The sequence below is a fragment of the Lepidothrix coronata genome, unplaced genomic scaffold (assembly GCF_001604755.1).
Source record: "Lepidothrix coronata isolate B3197 unplaced genomic scaffold, Lepidothrix_coronata-1.0 Scaffold138, whole genome shotgun sequence".
NCBI lineage: Eukaryota > Metazoa > Chordata > Aves > Passeriformes > Pipridae > Lepidothrix > Lepidothrix coronata.
The window spans coordinates 705575-731101 of record NW_016690318.1 but is presented as its reverse complement, the minus strand read 5'-3'; the positions used below and the strand labels follow the sequence as shown (position 1 = coordinate 731101).

The 25527-nt window shown below is 33.7% G+C and overlaps 1 protein-coding gene across 5 annotated transcripts in view; it reads left to right on the top strand.

Annotated features, from left to right (window-relative positions):
• The window catches only part of DPH6 (diphthamine biosynthesis 6), a 202449-nt gene that overhangs the window by 25979 nt on the left and 150943 nt on the right, over positions 1-25527 (top strand). For all 5 annotated transcript variants that reach the window (XM_017827398.1, XM_017827397.1, XM_017827400.1 and 2 more), the window contains exons 4-5: positions 17791-17864; positions 18615-18733. In XM_017827398.1, the coding sequence (XP_017682887.1) occupies positions 17791-17864; positions 18615-18733 (193 nt within the window). The remainder of the gene's footprint in view (positions 1-17790; positions 17865-18614; positions 18734-25527) is intronic.

Here is a 25527-nt window from a genome sequence, read left to right as displayed (position 1 = left end):
GGGTATAATTGCCATATCTGCTATTTTAGAATAATTTTCTTAAGCACCCATTTAATCTTTCTCATAGGACACTTGCAAAAAATCTTTTAGGCAGAATAGTTAGAAGTATCTATAGATAAGAATCCTCTTTCAAGGCAAAATGGGTTTTTATTATTACTGTTTTACCTGCCAAGCTTTGGTTTGTAGGTGATTGCCCATGATGCTGAATACAAAAGCAGCTCAAATTTCTCTTTCTGAAGCCTTTGCAAGCCATCTCATTAAGTGGGGTTCCTCTGGTGAGGGGGCTGGGGTGGTGATAGCAGTGCTCCTCCAAACTCTTATCACCAGTTAGCAATCTTGCTTAGCTGTTCTTTGTTATTGAAAATAATGGAAGTTCTTGGTTAGGAAATGATGAATAAGTTTGGCTGTGTTTGAATGTGTCTGCTTTCAGATTTGCTTGAGAGGATTAATATAATTTAGCTTTGAATATCTAGAATTAAGTACTACAAAATGTCAAGACACTTTTTAAAATCACCTTTCTTTTCCCATGAAGCTTTTAAAGATTCCAGTGATGTGGAATTAACTGAACAGCGACTGAAGGCAGAGAATAAGAAAATGTAGCTGTAAATATTATGAAAGGATAGTGATAAAATGACTAATACACTTGGATAAATTAACTACTGTACCATTGGTCCTGTGGTTTAGGGTAGCAATCCTTAAGAAAGGATGCAGGGAAGGGTGGTTGTGTTGCTTACATTCTGCTTTTTATTCATACCTGACCAAGAACAGTAAATATTATCTCGATGAAGTCATCTGTATTGTAATCACAAATAATTAGCATTGCACTGGTTTCACAGTGACTTTTCAAGTATTGACATACCACTGGTTATTTAGTTAGATTAGTGTTTCCTGTTAGTGCATACAGTCCTACATTAGAGAGACAGACTTAGTAGTCATTCCAATTGATGGTGCATTCCAAAATTTATCCCATAATTCACATGCAGCAGGGATAGCAGTGATTACTTAGCACATTCAAAGAAGTCTGATTTTTTTAATGTTATGGTAATACTGTTATTTTCAATAAAGCATCCAATACCCAAGTAATTTGGACACTATTCCTGCTGTTTTATTGTATTGTAATATAAACATAAATGCAGTGTTAAAAGCTATACCAATGGTGTCAGACTCCTTAAGGACTTGAGAAAACTGTCATAACTTCTAAAATAACTGATAATCGTTTGTGGGTCAAAAAGAGCAACATGCTGTATTGCTTAGCTTTCTGATTTCTTTTTCTCAAGGTTTGTCTGAGATTTAATTTTATGTGAAGTACACAAAACACTGTCAGTGAAACATTATCACTTTGTAAAAGCTGTTTAGAATATGGTCTGGCACAAAATGTGCAGAAAATTAAAAAAGAATACTCACAACTTTTTGCATAGAGCTGAGTTGTATATATTATTTGAAATTGTGACCCAAACTAGTATATGTGATGTGACTGCATTTCGATATTTGCATCATAAGCCTAGAGCTAAAAAATTAGCTTTTAAAATTTAAAATTATATACATAAATATATATGTATAGAACTAAATATGTATAAATAAAATTCCATATATATGATTTCCTGTGTGTACATGTATATGTGTGTATATATATGGAGCTCTTTACAGATCTGAGGGGTTTATTTTGTCCTATCCATTTCACAATATTGCCGTTTAAATGGGTATTTTGATTTTTCTTCTGGGACTAGGTGGAAAGCCTTTCCATTACACTACTAAAAGAATAATCCACTTTACCACAATATTTCTCCCTAAAGGGATGGTCTTGTCTAGTCATGTGATATTTTTCACAGAGTGATATTAACATTCATGATGTAGTGATTTTATCTTGATTCAAGATATGTTTTGTTCTGGTACTAAAAAGATTAACGATATTTTTTTTATCCTGCTGTTAAAAAATACCTCAAAATCACAGAAATTTGAAAACTTCACAAACTCAACACTACCTACTCGTTCTTTGTTAATGATGAAGTATTAGTAAAATTCAGAGTACAAAATTTAGAGGGGATAAAAATGCATGGCACATTTGTAGAATTTAAATGAAAAAAAAAATTACATTCCAAAGGATGGAAATTGGAAATAAAATAATGCTTTAACTTTGAATTTATAAACACCCTTGTGTACAAATGTATCTTTCAAAAAGATGCACTTAAGAAAAGGTGTCTTTGTGTTCATGGCAGGGTTTTCCACAACTGCAGAACTAGTCGTTAATGATAGGATGGATTTGGGTGGTAATTTTGAATTACATGTCAGAATTTTGCTTTAACAAATGATCAATTTATTTTACATATGTGTAAGACTTGCCAGAGTTTTAATTTTTCATTCTAACTTGCATGGAATGCAAGTTACACCGGTATCACAGAAGTACTAGAAACATTTTTCTGTAATCTGATACTATGTTGTGTGATATTTGTCTCCTATGGTATATAATTCCAATATAACTTAATATTTATCTTCCATGAATTAAATTGATTTTTTTGATACCTTTAAGCAAAAACATGGACCTGTTTTGAGGCATTAATACTCAACATCCTTTAGTACTGGTTGAACTCCACCACTGACAATTTTGATTACCTTAAAAAAAAATTAAAAATCAGATTGGCTTTTTTCTTTTCCTCCTGTAAGTCCTGAGGAGCTTATACCACTTTTCAGTACTACTGCTGCTGCTTATCCACAGAAGCATGATCTGGCAGCCAGTATGTTGCATTTTGGAGTCTTGCATCCTGACCTTCTTGCCCTGTTCTATCCCTGTTCCATGGCTCCAGCAGAAAAATCAGGCTGGATTGAATTGTACAGTGATCCAGTCCATTTGAACTTCTTGAATTACACTTGTACTCTCCTAGTAAAATGATTATATTCTTCATCTGACTGAGCTCTATCTTGTATGCAGCTGAAATTGGTGATTCTCTGCTATTTTTAGGATTTTTCAGACTGCTTGGTCTCTTCTATTTTATGAGAAAAATTTGTTGCTGTCAACAGATTACTTTGGTTTAGAACATCCAGGCAAGGCTGTATTCCCAGAATATTTTTTAGTTACAATGATACACAAGTGATTTAGAAATTAAAAGGCAATGTTCTGGAAAGAAAATGAGGATCTGTCAGTGGGAAATAGCCCCACGTCTTGTATTAAAATGAGTTCCTCATTTTATGGATCACATAGACTGTGTTGTAGGAGAAGACAAGGCTTGGAATAAGGGAACTGCTGCCATGTTTCAGAAACATTACCCACTGTGAAATATTACACGTCCTGTGTATTAGAAAGCAAAAAGGTAAAATTAATGCAAACCTTATTCTGTACCATTCTTCAATACAGTGAAACCAGTGATGATAACTTAAAATCAGACTCTTGCAGGCATTAACAGTTCAAATAAATCATTGACGAAACAACTTTTTAGAAAATGTTGACAACTGAATGGAAACTGTGGTCACTGCTCAACCAGACTGCCAGATATGTTAACAGCCTTAGTTTGCATGGTTCTTAATATAGGACATCCTCAGAGACTGTTGTTTTGTGGGATTTTTTTTTTTTTTTTGTGTGTGTGAAAGTGCTAAAGGAAGAAGTCATGTTGTAAACTGGGTACTAAATTTATTTGTGTATCTAATAGTATATTCTTTTTTCATTGACATTGATGATTTGTGCATGTCTTGTGTACCTTTTTCCAACCTCAGATGAGTACTTGAAGAGGTACTGAGTGCTCAGTATATCTGACAAATGTTTTTTATTCATTTTTTTTAAAGTATGTGTCTGTTGAGTTTGAATACCTTGAGATGGTTGTAAGGGAAACCTGTCAGATTTGGGGTTTTTCCGTTGATTTTAAGAATATTATGCTTAGATTAATGCAACTAGGAGTGAACATGGCTTGGTTATTCTGTCTGTGCCATAGTTGTGCTGTGTCTGTTGTGTGGTACAATACTATACGAAAATAAGATTGTTCTCACTCATTTAGAAAGTGGGGAATTCTCCCTTTTAAATAAATCGCAAACACTTTGGAAGAGCTTCAGAAGATGAGGGAACAAATAAAAGGAGTGAACATGGGCCAGTGAATATTGAACTCAGACAGGAGATTAAGTCTCATCACAGCTGTTGGTAGATACTGCACGATCCCTTTTATTGGGTCTGGCTGAGATGGAGGGCACAGCACCCCTCACAGTGCTGTGCTTTGCATTGGTAGCTAGAAAGGTGTTGATAACATACCAGTGTTTTGGGTGCTGCTGAGCACAGCATCAGCACTGTAACATTCTTCCCCCAGTCAAGGGAAAGATTCTGGGAGAAGACACAAGCAGACCAGCTGACCCAAACCAACCAAAGGGATAATCCGTACCCTATGACGTAGTTTAGATATAAAAGCTGAGGAAAGGATCAGGAAAGGGGGGCATTCGTTGTTTACAATGTTTGCCTGCTGAGCAACTGCTACGTGTGCTGAAGTCCTGCTTCCTGGGACGTGGCCGGACACAGCTTGCTAATGGGGAGTAAAGAATAAACCTTGTTACTTTCTTCTTTGCTTATGTGCACAAAAACTTTCACTTTTGCTTTAATAAATTGCCTTATCTCAACCTGTAAGTCATTTTCCATGTTATTCTCTCTCCCTTGTCTGGATGGGAGGGGGAGTGATAGAGCAGCTTGATGGGTGCCTGGCATCCAGCCAAGGTCAACCCACTACGATCCCCAAAGAACTAAATGCCTGCATGGGATATGCAGAGACATGATATAATGGACTGCATTAAAGTTGACTCTGTCATCCCCATATCACCATTGGTGAATCAGTGCTCAAATCAGTCCAGCAGTTTAATTACCTAGGTAACCTCATCTCCTCGGACGGTAAGATTGACGGAGAGATAGACAACAGGTTAGCAAAGGCATATAGAGCTTTCGGAAAGCTTCATAAAAGAGTTTGGTGAAATAAACACCTGAAGAAAAGTATAAAGATCAGTGTTTGCAGAGCCGTTGTGCTGTCTACTCTCTTATACGGATCCGAATATTGGGTCATTTACTGCCACCAGCTGTGTCTCCTAGAATGCTTCCATCGACGCTGTATCAGCACAATCCTAAACATCCACTGGTCAGATTATGTGACCAATACATCTGTTCTAGAACAAGCAACAATCACAAGTATTGAGGCCATGTTACTGAGAACACAGCTGCACTGGGCAGAGCGTGTCTCAAAGATGACAGATCACCGCCTCCCTAAGATCTTGCTTTATGGTGAACTTACCACCGGCTGCCGCAGGAGAGGAGCCCCAAAGAGAAGATACAAGGACTCCCTGAAACAACATCTCAGCCTTGGCCACACTGATCAACATAACTGGTCTACTCTGGCCTCCAGTCGGGAGGTCTGGAGACACACCATCTATAACGCTGCTGATGCCTTTGAAAAAGCACGCAGGATCACCCTTGAGGAGAAAATACAACACAGAAAGATTCGTGTCTTGCAGAATACACCACCCAAGGAATCTTTCTACTGTGCCTTTTGCAATCGAACATGTCTATCTCGTATTGGCCTTTTTAGCCACCAACGCGCTTGCAACAAACGTGGGTAGAGCCCTTCCCAAATCTTCGTTCGCGAAGCCTAGCCATGATGATGATGATGATGATGATGATGATGATGATGATGATGATGAAAGTTGACTCTCATAGGTCTGTAGATACATAACCACAGTCTCAACGTGAAATCATTGCAAAAGCAAACAAAGGTATTTTAAGGATAGGAATAAAACAGACTGCATGCCCTGCTGAAAACTTCTTTAGGCTATTTGTCTTCATTATTGGTAGAATACATCTTTTCCAAAGAATGGTGTTACTTTGCAGAGCTTGCAGAAAGTATTTGACCATTATTATTCTGGGTAAGCCACAGTTATACTGTCTTTGGCTTTAATGGAGGGTACCAGTAAAAGATACTAAGAGGTAGGAGAGAGACAATCTAACACAACATTAATTTCAGGAATATATTTCCAGCTTGTCACAGGATGTAAAAGCAGAGACACTTTTTCTGTAACCTCGATACCAAGTCAAGCCTAATCAAACTATATGTTGAAGAATTGAATAAAGATTTAGAGAGAAGCTACCTGATCAAATTCTCTGTAGAGCAAGAATCTGTTTGCATCAGATTAACCACTTGGACCACTCTGAGAAAATTAAATTTCTCAATTCATCTCATGAAGTGGCAGCATATGCTGTTGCTGAAGAATTCCACACCTCAAGTAATGGACACACATCAGTTCACTGCTGAAGACACAGGTTGTTTTCTTACATTCAGAATGCTACATTATGTCCAATCAAAGATCTATAAAAGTTGTCTGCTATTAAAAAGGTAGAATACTTTCCTGGTAAGGTTGCTTACATCGGAGTACTTACTAGTCTGCCAGATATTGTAAAAGATGGCAATTTTACTCTTCTTTCATTAAAATAAAGTGAAAACCCTTAATGCAGTGCAATTAAGTGGGTGTTTTGAAGTTTGGACCAGTCTGGGAGCTTCTGAGACTTCTTTCAGAAATTAAAGAAATGCACAGTCTTGTTGTACATACTTGTAGCTGCAAGGATGAATGCCAGAGAATTGTGTCATAAATTGTTCTCTCCTCGAAGACCTGTAATCCAGTCAGTTTATACTCTGTAAATTCTTGTTTATTGCAGTATACTCTTAGAGTAGAAGGTATAAAATGGGAATTTGGAGGCAATGTGGACCTCCTGTACTGGGTGTAACAATTTTGCAACACATCCAATGTGCTTTTACGAAGGGCAATATTGCATTATTGCGAAGGGGTAATATTGCATTATTTGTTTGGGATATATTTTTAGTTCTTTGCCTGTATTAATTGCTTGTAATTATTAAGCTTTAAATATCTAATGTAAAAATGTTTTTATTGTAAATGCAAGAATGTTGTCCTTAAGCTGTTGTTCTGCCAATTTACAAAGGTAGACATAGACAACTTTAATCGATTTATGACTTTATGTGGCTGTAGCTGAAGTGTCTGAAATGCATTCATTCAGCATATATATGTTTGGAACTGAAATTATATAGAAAAATACTTGTTTTTATTGTGATAAGAAAATATTGGGAAGAACCCTTGATTCTTACTTCTAAGCAATTTAATGAAGAGTAAGATTTGATTCTTCATGTAAACTCTCTAAAGCTTGTCAGAGAGCATATTTTGATATTGTTTTGGAATGTTTCTCTTAAGACTTGGAATCATTGCTATCATTTTAGTAATACTAAGTGACCTTGTCTTTTTTTCTAACACGGTGATGGAAAAATAATCCAAACAAAAACACTTTGAGAATTAAACCTGAAAATCATGGCGTGGCATTTTGTGCTTCACTGCAATCTGGGAAAAATGTTGCTGGAAGTCGCAATATTTTCACCAATAAGAGTAATTGATGTCATAGATAAGGAGCATAAAATAACAGTGTTTTCACTAAGCATGTGCAGAATTCTCTATCTTTTGCTCAAGGAGTTTGAATCCTCAATGACTTCTTGTTATGAGAAGTGCAGTGCGGACACTGGAGTTTTGAAATAGTAATTATTGTGCTAAAAGGTTTGTGTCAGTGCTTAAATTTGAAGAGGATTGCTGTTTCAAAAATTAGCAGAGAATGCATACCATTGAAAAAAGTCGTGGTTTTATTTTTTAAGGAATATTTTGTCAGGATTCCTTTAAGTTTGTAAAGGCCATAGAAGAATTTGACAATCATGAGTATACCTTCTTTTAATTCAGTTTTATTCAGTGCTGTTTTCTCATCATTTGAACATAAAAATTTCTAGGATCAGTGATATTTACACAAAAAAAAGATAAGGAACCAAGCTATATTAACTTAATTTGATGAAAGAAAATTCTAGTGTTGCATTGTTGAGATTCCTAACAGTTTTAAAGAATTTCCAAACCTTGTTGACTTTTGGAGAAGTAACAAAAATTGTGTTGAAGATTAAAGGAGGGTTTTTGTACTGTTCCAAGTACAAAAAGAAAGAGGCCTTTCTTTTAGACTTGTGTTTCCAATAGACTGTTTTCCCCCAGTAAAATCTTTTAGAAGTTCTGTGTTCTGCTTTTATATAAGGAAGAGTGATGACAAGATCAGAAGAGCTGATTATTGGCAGTACAGATAATAAGAATATTTCTGGGAAAGTTTATCTCAAATATGTTGTCATTGGGAAAAATTGAAATTTGCAGTATTTATTAGAGATCTTGTATGATGTTTTGTATATGATACTTCAGAGTCCGTGCCAAGATTATCTACTCATAGGTGTAATAGCAACATAATGACTTAATAGTTTGAAAATGTGTATATGAAATTCTGAAGGAATTGTTACAGTGATACAATTTGCAAAGAAATGTCCACATATAGCAGAACAAGTGACATTGTTTCATACAGAAAAGGCTGAATATTTGCATGCTTACAGAATAGGGTGGTTTCCTAGTGACAGCAATGGGTCAGTGTAATGTAAATCTTTCCTTTAATTCTCTTGTGTGTATGTGGGTGAAGAATAATGTTATTAAAGCTGGTGAAGTTGTGCTATTAGTATCACAGTAGGCCACAGCTGCCTTACTCCATTGCATTATGCAAATAGAATTAAAGGTTTAGGTTTCTCCAGTGTCTTTAAGAAGCAAGAAAGATGAAATTGTCAAATAACCTTTAAAAGAAAGTATCCTTAGCTTTGAATATATAATGTTTATATAATGAATATGTAAACATTGAAAATATAATGTTTTTATTATTATTATATGTGTTAATATATACTTCTAGAATGTTTTCAGGTGAAAATTGTCCAGCTTTCCTGCCAGCTGACTTTGGTTTGTCCATAGTGACCTACAGTTTCCCATTAGAGTAATACCAAATGAAATATAGTAAATCTTACTTTCTCAAGCATGCCTTTCCTCTTACACATTCATTATCAGATAATTCCATATTTCAATAACTCATTCCAGTATAATAATATTTGATGTACTTGTTTTATATTAAAAGTAGAGTTTGGCACTTTGAGAGAAGATACACTTTTAAACTAAAAAACTGTGGAGGCAATTAAAGCAACAGGGTTTTTTGTAAGTTGTCCATCAACACTTAATTTTGAATTTATTAATCAATTAATACTTAATACTTGACATGTACTTTAGCATTATAGTTTTTGTGACAATTTAGGAATGATTGCAAATATTTGGAATGTTCACATTATAAATTAGTTTAAATGTTCATGTTATCAGGGAACATAGCTTAGCATAGAAGTAAATGTGAATTAACTGTTGGTAAAAGTATGAGTTAAGAATCTTCAGTGAAATTCAGTGAAATTTCTGCTTTTTCATCAAGGGACTGTGAGGTTAAAACTTTGTTTTTCATGTCCATCATATTACATATTTTTTTTTCAAGTACTTCAGATTACTGAATGTGATCAATATTTCAGGCAATTAGTAATGAACATTTTTGAGAATGTTTACATGACTTGTTCAAATATTGCATTGAATAATTTTATATATCGGTCAACCTTAAGTGAAAATTTGTTTCCCCTTATAGAATGGGATATTTTGCTCCAGTACAGTATGCTCCAGATGCTATTTCTTCAAGGCTAGAAAGCTAATTTTGACAGCTAAATTTTGGCAGAGAGTATGATTTATAAATACTTTCAGTAGCTCCTTCTTACAAATACTGGAAGTTTTGAAAGTCTAAACATTCAGTATTATAAAAAGATTTACTGTAAGAGGTAAAGGTTGTGTACAGTTCTTTGGAGTGAAAGTCATAAAAGAATATTAGCAAATTGTCATATTCTTAAAAATACTTTTCCTTTTAAAGTAACTAGAGTTCACTGGCAATGTAAGAATGCAGGTATATCTGTGTGTGTGTCTATTGATGCACATTACATAGATTTCATAAGTATGAAGTGCAGATTTGAAAGATGTTCTCAGCCATAGTCATGGGAGAACGAGTTATCTAAGTGTATGAAAACATATCTACTTATCATACTTGTTAGTGACAGTAAAATTGACTTCTTTAATCTGAAATTCTTATATGATTTAGAATGTGTTAAAATAAGCAGACATTGTGACATCTAAGAGTTAATTTTAGAAAAATAATTTTTTTTTTTTACATTTCTTTGCTCTCAGAGAGCTTTATTCTTTACAAGAAAACATAAGGGTGGAATAGAACATTTGTTTCTAATGGACAAAATAGCTCATTTTGATTTAAGAGATTTTTCTTCCATGGTTCTGAGTCTTGTCCCGTTGCATGTGATAAAAGGACTACAAAACGAAAACTCGATATCATGTCTTGTCATGCCTAAAGTTTTTCTTGCTCAAAAAGGACTGTTTGCTTCCAGAATTACTAACAAAAATCAAATTACTTATGTACCTCAGTATTTGCTAGCACGTGTTCTGAAATACCTCATTACATAACATTGCTTTGGCAATACTCAAATAGAAATAAATGAGACTAGACAGTTAATTCTTGTATGACATTTTCCTAGAGAAGCTTCACTGAGCAGAAATCTGTTAATGAGTTGAATGATTCCAACTGTGGTGTATACCTCAGGTAACCGGAGCAAACTGTAGAGTCTGTTCAGAGTTTGTTTTGTAGATGCTGTACTGGATCTGTGTTTTGTTGGTCTTCATTGTAGAGATGTAGATTGCCATTGGTGTCTAGGAGTTGGTCCGTATGAAGGCTGTGTGGTTGAAAGCTAATGCAGAGCCTGGAAAAAAAGACCTTGTGTTTACATTCAAGAACTTAGTTTTTCAAGGCCAGCTTTTGGCTCTTATGGTTTGTTAAAGATACTATTCAAAAACAAGAAATCCAAGAGTGAAATTCTGCCTGTCCGAAGTCAGAATATGATGCAAGTGAACTGAGTTGCATTATCTAAATCATGAATCTTCTCTTAACAAGAAAATACAAACTAGTACTCTTTTGACCTTTTCCTTGATTCAGTAAGTGGTTTCTCTTCAGCAAGACATTGATCTGACACATAATAATATAGGTCAGTACCTGCCTTCATAACAAAAATACTTTTTTTTAATTTTTTTTCATTCTGAAGAACTCACACGTGACTGTATATGTTGGTTTTTAAATCTGATCACAGTGTTTGACTATTAATTCTAGATAAATATGATTACTCTTGATTACAAAATAGTTACACTTAAAATCACCAATACTTATAATATCCAGTCTAGCATGGGAGCAGAAACATGTATGTTTACTTAACTGTTTTGTAGTTGTTCATTTGCATGTTGTTGTTATAATGTAATATCTTTTATTCCATCTGGAGTTGACTGTTCATGTTAAATTTAATTATTAAATTAAGTAATCAGTCTTTGTTGAGGTAATTTTGTAAATAAGATTTCCTGAAAGAAGCGTCTGCAGGCAAGTTCACTCTGCAATTATTTGAATATTTAAGAGGTGGAAGTCCCAGAGGTGAAGCAGACATTTATTTGGCACCAAATCTCTGAACAAAATGCAATTTAAAAAAAATTTAAAAAAAACCATTTTTTGCTCAGCTGCAGATTTTTGCTTTAGTGTCAAAGACTGTAGCTTCTGTGCATGGAATGTAGGCATCAGTTAACAGTTACTCAGTTAACTGGTAAAGAGAAAACAAAAACTCACAGTTCTGTAGAAAAGTCCTTTAGGTAACCTTCACAATACCGCTATTGTGAAGTCTATTGATTTTTATTTTAGTATTCTATGGGTTTTGATAAGTATATCTTAGTATTCTATGGTTTTAATAGGTATATCTAACTATATGAAATGTTACTAAATGCACTGGTTTTAGTATGACTTTTTTTAATTGGGAAAAAATGAATCAGTCAATCTACATTAAATAATTTAGAAAAAAAATCTTGTGAAATAGTACAGTATCTACAATGATATAGAAACTTCCTTGTATTTAATGAAAATAGTTACTATGTAAGATAGTATAAAAATAATTCATTAATAATTTATAATTACTAAGACTAATTGTTCACTTTATAAATGCAGGTAAATGGAGAATCAAGATATCAGGAAAAACTGCGTTTATGGTGCGGTGTATGGCTATAGTGGAAGATTTTCCTGGTTTTCTGTTTCTCCTTTTTAAAATATAATTCTAGCCTTTTGAATTGCAGTATTGTAATACACTTCTGTTTGATATTAGACATCGAGAGTGGTATTTCTGTCTCTTTTGCTCTCTTTCCTTTTTCCTTTGCTGTGGTGTGTGTGTATGTGCTTATGTGCAAAGAAACGTACCCCTGCACCATCTCCCTGAATCTTTGGCCTTTCCAGGTAGCAGGAAGACTATATACCAATTAGATGTGTTTATTATGAGATTATAATCGAATACTGAAGGCTGTGACTGAGAGCTGAGGAATACCCTCTACACTGAATTAATAGATTTTGTGTGTGTTTGCATGCAGTGTTTCAGTAGTTGCATTTGCAAAACTCTTGAAGTTAGGCCATCAGTTTTGCTTAAAAATGGTAGTGTGCCTGTCTGCATAGGCAGAGCATTCATAAAAATGTATTCAATTAGCTTTTAAAGTGGATTAGTTACATAGTGTTATCGTCTTGTATAGATACTAGTATTAAAAAGTAATTTACTTCTCAAGCCAGTTAAAATAAGCCCACTGAAGGAAGACTACCGAAGTTCATAATGAGAGTGTTCACACTGGGATTTTATGTGAATCCACATTAAATTAATTTGCACTGTTTTTGGAACTACTTCTTCCTAAGGAATGAAGGCATGAGATAAACGTGCTTTGAGGTCCCTATGTAGAAGACAGAAAAGTCTCAGATAATGTGTAGTGATCTGCAAGACTATGTGATTCATAGCTAATCTGCAGAACCTTACCAAACAATGGGTTTTCAGTCTGACATAAGAGTTATTATATCCTTATGTCTCAGGGATATTCCCATACTGTCTTTGATTACTTGCAGCTGCATCTGACAGGCATATCAAAGCTTAGAAAAAATCACATACTCTGAAATCACTATAATCAGTGATCTTAGAATGTTTCACAAATTATAAGGCAAGCTCATATTTAAGAATTTTCCACTCAAATAATTTCAGAAGCCTAAAAGTCCTGTTACTAAGGTATATATTGTAAGTCACACACCTGCAAATATGTTGTGTTTTAATTTGAATTTACTCATACAAGCTTTAAGAAGGATAGTAATTGGAAAGACAATTTCATTTAGAGATAATATGTTTTATATCTTGGTCATAAAAATGAACTCTTGTGGCAAATCTGTGAAGCAAATGTTAAAAATTAAATCTAGTTTAACTATTCTTCAGCTATTTATACTTCAGTTTCTTGCGAAGATCTTTTCTAAACAGTAAATTTTGCATTTTTCTGAATGGCAGCATTCAAATTTTCTTGCAATACACATGAACAGGCATATATAGGCACAGGTCTACCACTTTCCTTTCTTTGTTATTATTTTAGCTTTTGTATGCAATATTTCATATAAGAGAGACATTATTAAGGTGGTGAATAGTTCTGTGCAGTGATATGCTTAACAGTAACCTTTACTCATAATGTGATATTGTCTGTATGTCTTATTTTGTTCAGCTTTCTCTGGCACTGATGAAGCCTAAGGCTGCTGTTTCTTTGAGTTGCTGATAATTTTTTATCTGATTAACTGACACATTTAGTTGAAATCCGACACAGCCCTTAGGCTGGGCATGGATTTAATTTAAAAAGTATCAAAGGTTTGCACTGTGTGCTGTTTAATCATCATGTTTATCAGGCAAAGAAAAATTACTGGAAGGACCATAGGGAGAGGGTTATCTTAAGGAGCAGTAACTTGGGAAATTGATAATAACTCTGAGGTAATTTACAGCTAACTTTTATGTTCATTAATATAACATTTCTCACTAATAGTTACAGTGCATGTAATACACTAATTAAACTGAAAACATTATCACTGATTTTCTTTTTTGCTGAACTCTGAGAGGGTCAAGTAAAGACATTAAAATGTGAAATTAAAGAAAACCTCTGTACTAATACTACTGCAATGCATATTTTACTTACTAGTAGAATACTTCTGCCAGCATTGTATGCTACAATGCATATGTAGACGTTTCCTCAAAATAGGCAATATCCTTAATTGAATTTCAGTCCCTGAAATAAAAAAAATCAAAATTGAAACAAGAGTCTGCTGGTATAAATTAATCTTAAATTTCTGTTTATATTTTACTTTAGCTGTGAAGCAGTATGTTAGAATTGTACATTGGTATAACAAAGCCAACTTAACAACCACATAACTGTAAGCATACCCATTGCGGTGCTGTTCTGGAGCTTTCGTAAAAACGTTAAATTTTTATAGTATTTTCTGACAGGAAATGCAGCTAAAAGTAATTTATGATATGCAAAGAGCAGCAATTTTGAATTTTGTGATTCATTAAACTGTTTAAAATAATAAGTAACTTTAAAATTAGGATGATTTAAACATAAATTGTACATTTTAGTACAGTTACATTTGCAAAGATCAATTTTGTATTCTAACACAATTGTTCGTGAAGATTATTTTTCTTGTCCTGTGAACAGGAATAAATTAATGGTTATAACAGTTAAAACATAGCTAATGATTATCTTAGGTACATTAAAAAAAAAGCTACTAAAAACTTTGTGTTATTTAGTTGCTTTTTAAAAGTATATTTTTATACCTGCCTTTTGAAATTAGTAGTTTTAGTAGTTCTGAAGGGGAAAAATAAGTTCTAAGATGTCATATGAAAAATAAAAAGTTTGTTATCATCTGTATACATCTGTGTTTAGCATCTCTTTTTTTGTGTATATTTCATACATTGTGTTGTCATACTTTGTGACAACTGTCAAAGTGTGTACTGTAAAAGTGCTCTCTGTATTATCCAAATATTTCAGAGAAGCAATTTATTTTTATTTTAGACAAGCCTATTGCACTAGCAACATACTAGTAAAGTTTTGCATAGTTTAAATAATCTCATAAATTTACAGTACATGATGTTTTTTATAATAATAATAAAAAAAACACAACACCCAAACAACCCAAGGAAAAAACACACCCTTCTTTATTAAATTTCCTCAGACGTTTTTCTGTCCTCTGTTACTTTTTACATGATAGAGCTTCTAACATCTTCCCTTCTGAATTTCCCCAAATTTGCTTCCTTGGCTTTTGAGTTCAGTGCAGATCCCTGATATTTAGCCTGCAGATGTCAGCTTGCTTTATACGTGCAGTTTTGTGAACATGCTTTTTATGGGACCAAACCTGATCAGATTCCACGTTAAAAGGTGAAGGCACTATTGATTCTGGTGTGGATTCTCTCCTAACCGTGATCAACTCTAAGTCAAACAAAAATGCTGTCTGTTTGCAAGATATCTAATAACTTTCCATACCAAAGAGTAAATCCAGTGAGGAACAAGTTTTCAGTTAGTACTCTTTGCGTGCTTCAAGTGCTGAGCTGCATACAGTGCGTGGCAAGTTGAGGAGTTTATGAAGGTAGTTAGACCATAGTTTTTTCTGTTCCACCTCGATAGTCCATCCTTCTTCCTTTCAAATCTTCTTATTTCTTGAATTTGTGCCACTCTAGCCTTGATTTATTGAGCTGGACAAAATAAGGGGATTGAATTTATTACATTTCATGGTATGTAAGTATATTAACTAGTTCTCCCATTTCAAAGCATGTATTGAGTATATTGATGTTTTTCCTTGTGGAATCTGCTGTCTGGAAATTTATATTTGCTCTTTACCATCAGAAGAACTAAATGAAAAGTGATGATGGTGAATAACTTGCTGTGAGAATTCTTTAAACACAAATGCTAACCACAAGTGCAAAATGATACTATCTACTGCCATTTCAAAAGATGTTTAAACCTTATGTATTATCAAAGGAAATAAACTAGAATAAGTGCAGACAATCTTGTATGTTATTATTTAAATCAGATTTAATGTAGGTTTTAAGCAAGCAGCCAATGACAGTCAATTTGTCAGAATTTTAAAAATAGAATGAATAAAAAATATTTTTATGGCTCTGTGAGCTTGTTAAAAAAAAGTCAGTTGCCATCTTCATGGAGGGAGATTCTGTAAATCTGTGTATTTGGAAATTACAAATTAAAGTCCTACAGGTTTCACTGCATATTTGTTTATTATGAGGATACTTTTTTTTTAAAGTTTGTTATATAGTTACTCTTGCATCTCTGATCCACCTATTTATTTCCTGTTCTTAGAGAAAGAAGACTAAATATGGTGGAAATATATATAATGGAGTATAATGATGTGCAATGCATTGCAATAAATATTATCATATAATAACATCTTATTTGTTTTGATAAGAAATGTATGTGTTATAAAACAGGTTGCTCAGAAAAGTTGTGGATGCCTCATCATTGGAAATGTTCAAAGCCAGTTTGTGTGGGGCTTTCATCAGTCTGATTTAGTGGAAGGTGACCCTGCCCATAAATGAGGGTATTGGACTAGAAGATCTTTAAGTTCCTTTACAACTCAAACCATTTGATGATTCTTTCATAAAAGAATGTGGAAAACTGTGTATGATATGTGTATCTATGTAGCCATGGAGATTAATCTAATATCACTACAGTATAATTTTGAATAACACACCTTGCGCATATTTTTATCGATAAACTGGAAATTAATATTAAATTCAGTACCTCATCAGGCAAAGATGGATTTGATTTTGAAATTTGTAACAATGGTGTCGTTTCACTTGGGCTGCGATTTGGGTAAATCATTTACCGAGACTGACAAAGATAATGGTTTATTCTTTGTTCCCCACCTTGGCCAGGCGGCTGATGTGCATGTTACAGTCAGAATTGTTCCCACCTTTACCATGCAAGGCTTACTGGTACGGTCAGGGAGGCTTCACCACCCAGCTGATACACTTCACTGCTCATCTTGCTCAGTCAGGCTTAACAGGAGCTCATGAGATCATAGAGCAGGCTCAAGGAGAAAGGTGTAGAGCAGGATACATATGTATATAGTTGAAAATTTTGTGGTGAAATTTTGCACCAAACTTCACAGGATTGCAGTCTAATTGAGCAGGTCCAGGAAGTAAGTCATATGTTGTAGTCATGATCAGTCTTGGTTAAAAGAGGAAAACAACTTTTACTGAAGTCTAGATGGAGCAAATTTAGGGAAATAAAGTAAACTCCGCATGTTGATTGGGACTTAAGCAATTTAGAAATACAAGAGCTCACAAAATATTGGAACTGTGCATTTTCAAATATTGCATTCTCAGTGTGTTTACAAGAAAACAAAAAGTGCTGTTTGTTGGCTTAGGTAATTGAAATGAAACAGAGAAAATGTGTCTTGGAAAACTTGTTTTATAGCAGAAATTTTAAAAGTGATGTTGAGTTAGTTGCCTGTGAGTTTTCTTGTTCTGGTGTCAGGATAAAACGATTCATTGCCCAGCCTCTTGCCTGCGTACAGTGACAAATGCCAGCAGTTTAATTAATCGTCATGATTGTATGTTGCTGATATTTTTAGGTGAGATAGCTAATACCTCACTTACAGTGAAAAGCTGGAAGGAATTTTCAGCATGTCAGGAAAACTTTAGGATAATCTGTTAAATCTGATACTTTTCAGTTACCTTGGTTATTTCTTCAGTAAAATGGTCCTTGATTTGAGTAATTTACTGTGTTAGACCATTAGTAGGTCAGCTGAGCTGCTCTCTTCTGTGCAAGATCTGCATTCCAGCCTATTCAGTTCCATGTACTGGACACAGAAATAAAAAATCTTGTTGGCTGGTTCTGCTAGTGGAGATACTGAATCTCTACAGCTTAAATCATCATATACTGCTGTCATTAATATTCCATGTCTTTTTTCAGGACAAAGAAGGAGTGGAGGGTGTATCTGTGGGAGCCATTCTTTCTGACTATCAGAGAGTTCGAGTTGAAGATGTGTAAGAAAATATTAATCTTTTTTAATATACATATTTGGGAAAGTGCTTGTCTGTTTTCTAACTCAAATTTGGAGCAGAGAGAGTTGCCTTATTTCTCATGTTCTATGGCACTCAATGCACTCGGTTAATATTGGTATCTCTTCTTTTTCTCTTTTTTTTACCCCTAAACTCATGTGTTCATTAGTAAAAATCTAGAGGGACTATACCAGATTTTTTGATTGCTTTTCAGGTCTCTCTCTGGATCTGTTGAAAATACTCAGAGTTTTGATCTGAAAATAATGGAGTAGGTTCAGATCCTTGATTTCAACAGAAAGCTTGCTCAGTTTGAATGACTACAGTGTTGTGGTCAAGTACCTCTATTTTTCACCAGAGTTTTAATGTAGAGGAACATCCTGCTATCAGGAATTAAATGGAGAGAATCCTTATGTGCATATCTTCCCTTAATTCCTTAAAATCTGTAATCTGTTATCATTAATCAGGAGCTTTGATTTGTCATTTCTACTGTGCACACTCTAAAGTCGAGATAGATTGTAATTCTTTTAAGAGTCTTAATTAAAAAAGGGAATTATGTGATGGAAATTGTGTCTGTTATATAGGCCAATTCTTTTTTTTTGTATTAATGTTTATGCTGAAATATAGAAGAAAAATTATTTAAAGGTAGGAAAAGAAAAATTTTCATTCATTTTACATGAATCATGCTGTGTAAAAGCATAACACTTGGCTTTATCCAATTTTATTTTTGTTTTTAAGGTGCAGAAGGCTTAATCTTCAGCCTTTAGCTTACCTTTGGCGTTGGAACCAGGAAATGTTGCTTAAAGAAATTATATTATCTAACATTCAAGCCATAATCATAAAAGTGGCAGCTTTTGGTATGTATTCAGATTCTGAACAATATTATCTATTGAAACTTCCCATGGACAAATCCACAACATAACAGAGAAAAACAGAATTTTTTTTCTATACTGTAGGATATGAAGTGTTAATATGAAGAAAATTAAAAAAAAATTACATGGCTCAGTAACAGTCATCATGTCTGAATAATAAATTTACCAGGATGCAATTCATTCTTAAGGGAGATATGGAAAAGCTGAAAAATAATTTTTCCTAACGTATTTCCTCTTGTAATTTTTTGTTCTAGTTTGGTTTTGATTTGCAGTATAAAACATGCATAATTCAGTGGTTCACAGTATTGTCATTTATAGATGATGCAAACTGATGACTAGACAATATTATAAAGCAAACGTGAAACTTTTAATAGAAGTACAAGTTAGTATCAAACAAGATGTAATTATGAGGCCAAAATATTTTGTATAACAACAGTCTTTGAGTTGGTAAAGCATAATAGCAGACAGAAATAATTCATCATTCATTCCAAAATGTGGTATTTACAGTAGTGTTGTTTAGCATATCAGAAAATCAACATCTTTTCACTGTCAGATATGTTAAATGAGATTTGTATAATGAAGCAAATCAATACAAAAGATAACATATTTGTTTATTGCTTGAATGTAAAGATAAGGTCAGATGAAATTTTATAGGAAGTGTTATGGAATGATGTGCTCTAAAAGCCAAAGGAGCAAATGAGAAACATGTTAATGGTATAGTGTATTAATTTCAAGCCTCTATGCAGTTTCCTATTTAAGAGTATCAAATGAGTTTCTAAGCCTAAAGTGTGACCAAAGGACCTTTTCTTTCTGGGTTGACTATAGATTTGTGGTCCACTCTATCAAAGAATGTATCACACAAGTGGTATCAGTGGTTAAAAATGTATGTTTGGAAAGTAGTGTTGTATAATCTTGCATTAGAAATCCAGTGGTTGTTTCCTCTGGACATTGTTCCCATCAAATACCTAATGTCTGTCTCCCTCAAAGAATGCTTTATAACGAAGTAATTTCTCCTTAATTATTAATGAAGAATTGAATTATAATCCCTGTTGACTGGATGAATTCCATTACTTTTAAAAAATGAATTATTTTATTTATTTTATTTATTTATTCCTCTTTAGGTGGTATAGTTTCTAACTAATTTTGACATTATCACTATGACAGTCTTGATGTATTGTTCTCTAGGATCTGCTAGGGCTGGTAGAAGGATTAGAATGATTAGAAATACCACATTCCCTCATTCACTTATAGGTAAAAAGCAGTGTAATTTAATAGCTTTTTCCTGAATTTTGAAAGGTCAGTTACAAATGCATAGGAATTGAATGCAATGTTTTCTACTATAAAACACTCGTTTTAAATTAACACTCGGAAAAAAAAAAGTAAAACATTTTTAAAATAATAGTTTTCAGGCTATGTAAAGGACATTTATATATTTCTGTTATATTTCCATAAAATAGAATACTTTCATTGCTTATACTAACGTGAAGGAAAAAAAACCGTATGTAACATATCCTTTCACATCATAATTATTTTTTAAAGAAAATATAGGGTTTAAATAACAGATAAAACTATTTCCAAAGTAGACATCATTGATGACCTGTCTTATGCCTGATGCAAGATAAGCTTGTCTTTTGTACTCTACAGTCTTAAAAAAACTTAAAATGAGCTAGTTAGTGCACAAAGAGTGCTTTTGTGGGCTATTCATTGTAAGAGAGAATACCATAAATACTTGTAGATAGCAATTAGATAGAAAATCAATCAGAGTTATTTTTCCTTTTTATTTTTTTGGCTACAGGTAAAAGAAAGATCTTATCAGAGTCAATTTCTCACCTGCCTCAGGCAGACATAATTAGATGTAAGCAAATTTAATGGAGCTTTTGTGCTCTGGGGCCATTCTGTAATGCTTTAATAATTGCATGCCTTATTAAAGTGGATTTAAGGTATGAAGGCTGTTTAACATATCAAGTGGCAAAGAAGATAAGATACAGTTTAACTTTTTGCCTCTTAGATTAATAATCAAAGCTAAACTGCAATGAAAATATTTAAAATAACATATTTAGGAGTCTGAAGTGTAATGCATTAGGTGATACATTGTACAGATCTTAATACAAGAAGCAAACCTGTAACCTGAGCTTGACATTCCTCAGCGCTGGCCTACTTGTACACCCACCTTGTCCTGTTTTCTATTAACTCAGGGCCAGTATTGACAGGGTAAAAGCCTGTCATTTTATGCAGAAAGCACATAATTATGCAAGTAAATGAGCATTAGTTTAGAACATTTCCCTAAATCCACCATTACAAATTAATACCATAAACTTTGCCAGTAGTGAGAGTTTTCTATCTCAGAGTAGTGTGTTTTTCCAGATGGGATGCCAATTGCTCTCACTTTCATGCAAAAGAAGCATTGTTAGCAACCTTTTTCACATGCCTTCTGTTGATTTGTAAGTAGATCAGCTTTCTTTCTGATGAGAGAAAAACATTCCATGATCTAGCAGCAAACCTGAGCACTATATATATATATATACATATATATGTATATAAGCTACTCATGCATATTTATCTTCAGTGCCATTTTCTTGTTGCTAAAGATGCCTGTACGATACAAGATACTTTTATCTTTGAAATATAGCCCTCTTCAGTGGAAATCCCAGAAAGTCAGAATGAGGTTACTCAGATAAAATTGAAGCCGTTATTGATTGTTTTTAACGTGTGTGTGCCTGAAATTCCAGTAATATCCATTGCTCTTGTGAGACAGTGTAATAAAGCACAGTGTAATAGAACAGAGACAGTGTAAGAATACCACGAATAGAACAGACACAATAAGAAGAGGCATTTTTGATCTCGTTCCTCCCTGGATGTGCTTTACGGATTAATTTAACTTGCAGAGTATGCATATAACTTTAAATCTTGGTAACTTTATATACCAGTTTTACCTGTGCCACATTCTAAAGCAAATTGCTTCCACTGCAGTACAGAGTGTAGTACACAGTAGTGGAAGTGAGGAAAGTAGGAGGGTTACATTTGGAATAAATCTTTGAATTCCTCATAGAATGATCCTCAGTAAAACTTGAGCATCAAGTTTTTTTAGTTTCACTTTACTTATATAGTTAACTGTATCTAAATCTTGTTAAGTATTAACACTAAAACTGAAGTGCCACTATAGATTTTAAGAAGTGACAAACTTCAGTTCCCATACATATGAGAATATACTTGAAGTTGATTTTATGTCATTCAGTTAAAGCAGTTTGTCCTCAGTGATTCTAGTTTTTCTTGAAGTTTTAAGACTAACATTTACATTCAACAAGTTTTATAAGCTCACACTGACAGCTTGAGAATATGGGGGAGAAATTTCTTTTTCAATGTTTCAGATAAAATGAGAATATAAGATCAAATTCCTATCTTTTTGGGGATTAATAGGCATTATTACTTTATATAAATTGCAGCTTCTTCCCAGTTTGGTTATAGTAAACTAATGATTTATTATTTAGTTAAATACCTTAAAAATTGTTATTATGAGATCAGATAATAGAAATAAGAAATTGAAAAAGAAAAACTCTTTCATGGTTAAATTATGTTTCTAACTTCTAGCTGCTCTTTGGACCACAGGAGAGAAATAATATCATAGTGTTACTCAACTGTTGGACAATAATAAAAGCTGAAAATTTGAATCAAGACTGATTAGCTTGTGTCCTCAGCCTACATAGGAAGTGGAGCTCTTTTATGGCATGGCTGCATCCTTTATCTTGTCGGTCCAGCTGATAGGAGTACTTATAGACATTCTACATGCTCAGCCATGGGTAGAGTTGAAATTGCAGGGTCTGTGGAAGCCTAAATTTTGAGATGGTGGGGCCCTAGTTACTTAGCCAGGCTGTTTCCTTCTGACAATGGAGTAGTGAGTGGAGTACTTAGGAAGCCATTGCCATCTCCTGTCTGGCAGGAAATCCTAAATTCCTTCTCTAAAATGAGCTGTCTGAAGTATATATATTTAACTTGAGTTTCCCTTGGTGCAAGAAGATCTTGACACTTGCCTCACATGGTCAAGAAAATTGGTATACTGCTGCTATTCATGAAGTCCTCTGAAAAGCTGATAGTTTAAGGATGCATATGTTTTTGTGTATGAGTTTTTACCTGAAAAAGAATTATACTTCTCAGTATAATGAATCTATTATTTAAGCCTAACAACCTAGGTGTCTGTGTTATTGTTTGTTATTTGCGTGCCACTAGTGTACGGAAGGGAAATCTTGACTGACTGAAATTGATAACCATACTCTCATTAATTTTCAGAGAGGTAAGATTTACATATAAAGTAGTACATTAAAAAAGAACTAGCACCACCCAGTTCCAGGTTAAGCTCCTGAGGGGGGAATTTAGTATTACAGAAAAACTGATCTAATAGTAAGTTGCTGCCAAAAGGTCAATCTTTCCTTCCCACTGCTAACTGAGTCTTCCAAACCACAAGTCTCTGCTTGTTTCTGCCCCTCTAAAAGCTCCAGTGATTGTGTGACTGCATCTGGTCTGCCTTTTTGTGAGTGCAGGGAACTTCCTCTGTAGAAGCCACTGCTACATGGAGGACAAAACCCTCTCTTTCAATAGAAAGCTTATTACTAAATTGGGTTGTCTGTAATGTCAAATCATATCCTGAAGTAAAGTTGGTGGTTGTGAATTTTGTCTGAGTATATCATCTGTGCAATGGAGAAGAGCAGTGTTCTTTGAAAATACATCTGTAGTTTTTAGTACTGAGCCAATTTAAAATCATTATTGAGAAAATGTTATATCATCACAGGTGAAGATATTTGTTTCTTCTAAATATATTTTGAAAAATTCTCAGACAATTCACAAACAGAAGGAACTGAGTAACATTTTGTTAGGAAATCAATGTGAGATCCCGTTTATTTTTTTACACATTGTATAGTAAGGATTGTTTACTTACTTATTGCTAAGTAAACAAAACATTGGCATTATTCTTAGCTAGCTCAGCTTATTTAGAGGTGATCGTTCCATTGTTTTTAATTTGGGGAGTTACCAGACACCAGAGCTGTAATAGAATCTATGACAGTCTTCACAATGTGTGGTCTTGATAACATTTATTTTTATTAATATGAAAAAGATTTGGAATCATAGAATCATTAAAGTTTGAAAAGAACTCCAAGATCATCAAGTGCAGCCTTCAGTCAAATAACACCATGCTCACTAAACCATATCGCAAAGTGCCACATTTACTTGTTTTTTAAATACTTAGTTCATTCTTTGAACACTTATTCTGTTTATCATAATTTAAAGTAAAACTTAAAATGACATAATATTTTTCCAAGTCCTGTCAAATTTTAATGCTTGTCTATTCTGTTAGGGATAATTCTAGGTATCCTTAAACTTTTATTAGAAAAATTATCCCTGAACAATGTTAAAGGATTATCTTTTACATATGATCAGTTTTAATTAATTTTAGTTTTAATTTTTTTCAGATTATAAATTTGGTAGATTACCTATGTGTACCTCAGGAAAGATACTCTTATTAGTCTTTTATGCTTTCTAAATCTTGTTTCCTAGCTAGCATAAGGCATTGTCACTGAATTTTCAAACAAAGCTTCCAAATCTTAGTTGGCCCTTTAGAGTTTAAGTGTATTTGACACTTTTGCCCTAGGCTTGTTCCCTAATGTATTTGTCTACTGCCTCATTTATTTGCATCCTTCATGTTATTTATAATAAAAGGTACCACACCTGTTTGTTCAACAGACATTGTATGAAAAGACTTGGAAACAGTTATGAAACCACAGGAGTCATTTTAGCTAAGGCCATTTTCTTTTTGTGAGGGGAAAGATTCACATGGGAAAAGATAAACGTAGATAAATAGGAATTGTATGTAAGACCAGAAATCAAACAAAAGTAGCTTGGGATTTAAGAAGAGTGTGATGCAAAATAGATGAGTAAAAGAAAAGAGAACCAGGAATGGACTTCAAGTAAAGAAAGGTTTTGATTCAGAACATAGTTAAAAGTCTAGGAAAATAAGATGATAAATTAATCTTTGCATTTGGAATGTTATTTTCTTTGATGCTTGTAAATGAGTGACAGATACTTCGTTGCCAGTGTAAGATTATGTTTTGGAAAGATATTTTAGTGCATATATAATGTATAAAGAAATGTTTAAAAATAAAGTGTGTTACAGGAAAAGAGGAAAAAAAGAAGAAATGAGATTTTGGGTAAGTTGATTTAGGAACAAGTTAGAGAGAAATATGATTCCCTCTTTGGAAAATGGGAAGGATGTTGTTGTCATAACAGATGACAGGAGTTAGAAGGAAGAGTAAATGTGCCTGAAAACAGAAAAATAATTGAAAGTTGACATTATGGAGTGCAGTGCTTCTTAAGGAGATGTCAGAGATAAAGTAGGAGAGATGTGGATTAAGAATGGAAAGATTGCTTTGCAGTTTGGGTAGATCATATCATCTAAAGGAAATTTTGAATGAAAACAGCATTCTAAGAGGTTTCTGCTCCTAAAATGACAGAACTAAATTGCTTTGAATCCAGGATCTAACTAGAACACAAACAACTTTGATGTTAAAAAAAAAATCACAAGAGATTATAGAAAAAATTAACATTGCTGCTGTGAAGACTTTTAGATCCTTTTACCTCTTAGAATTCTAAAATTTTGTGACATCAGACTAACCTAGTTTAGAACATACTTGATGAATGTTCGAGAAGGAAGATAAATTGAGGTCCTAATTAAACTGCACTGAAAATATATGCTAGAATCACGTCTTATAACTTTATCACTTAGCTTGGAA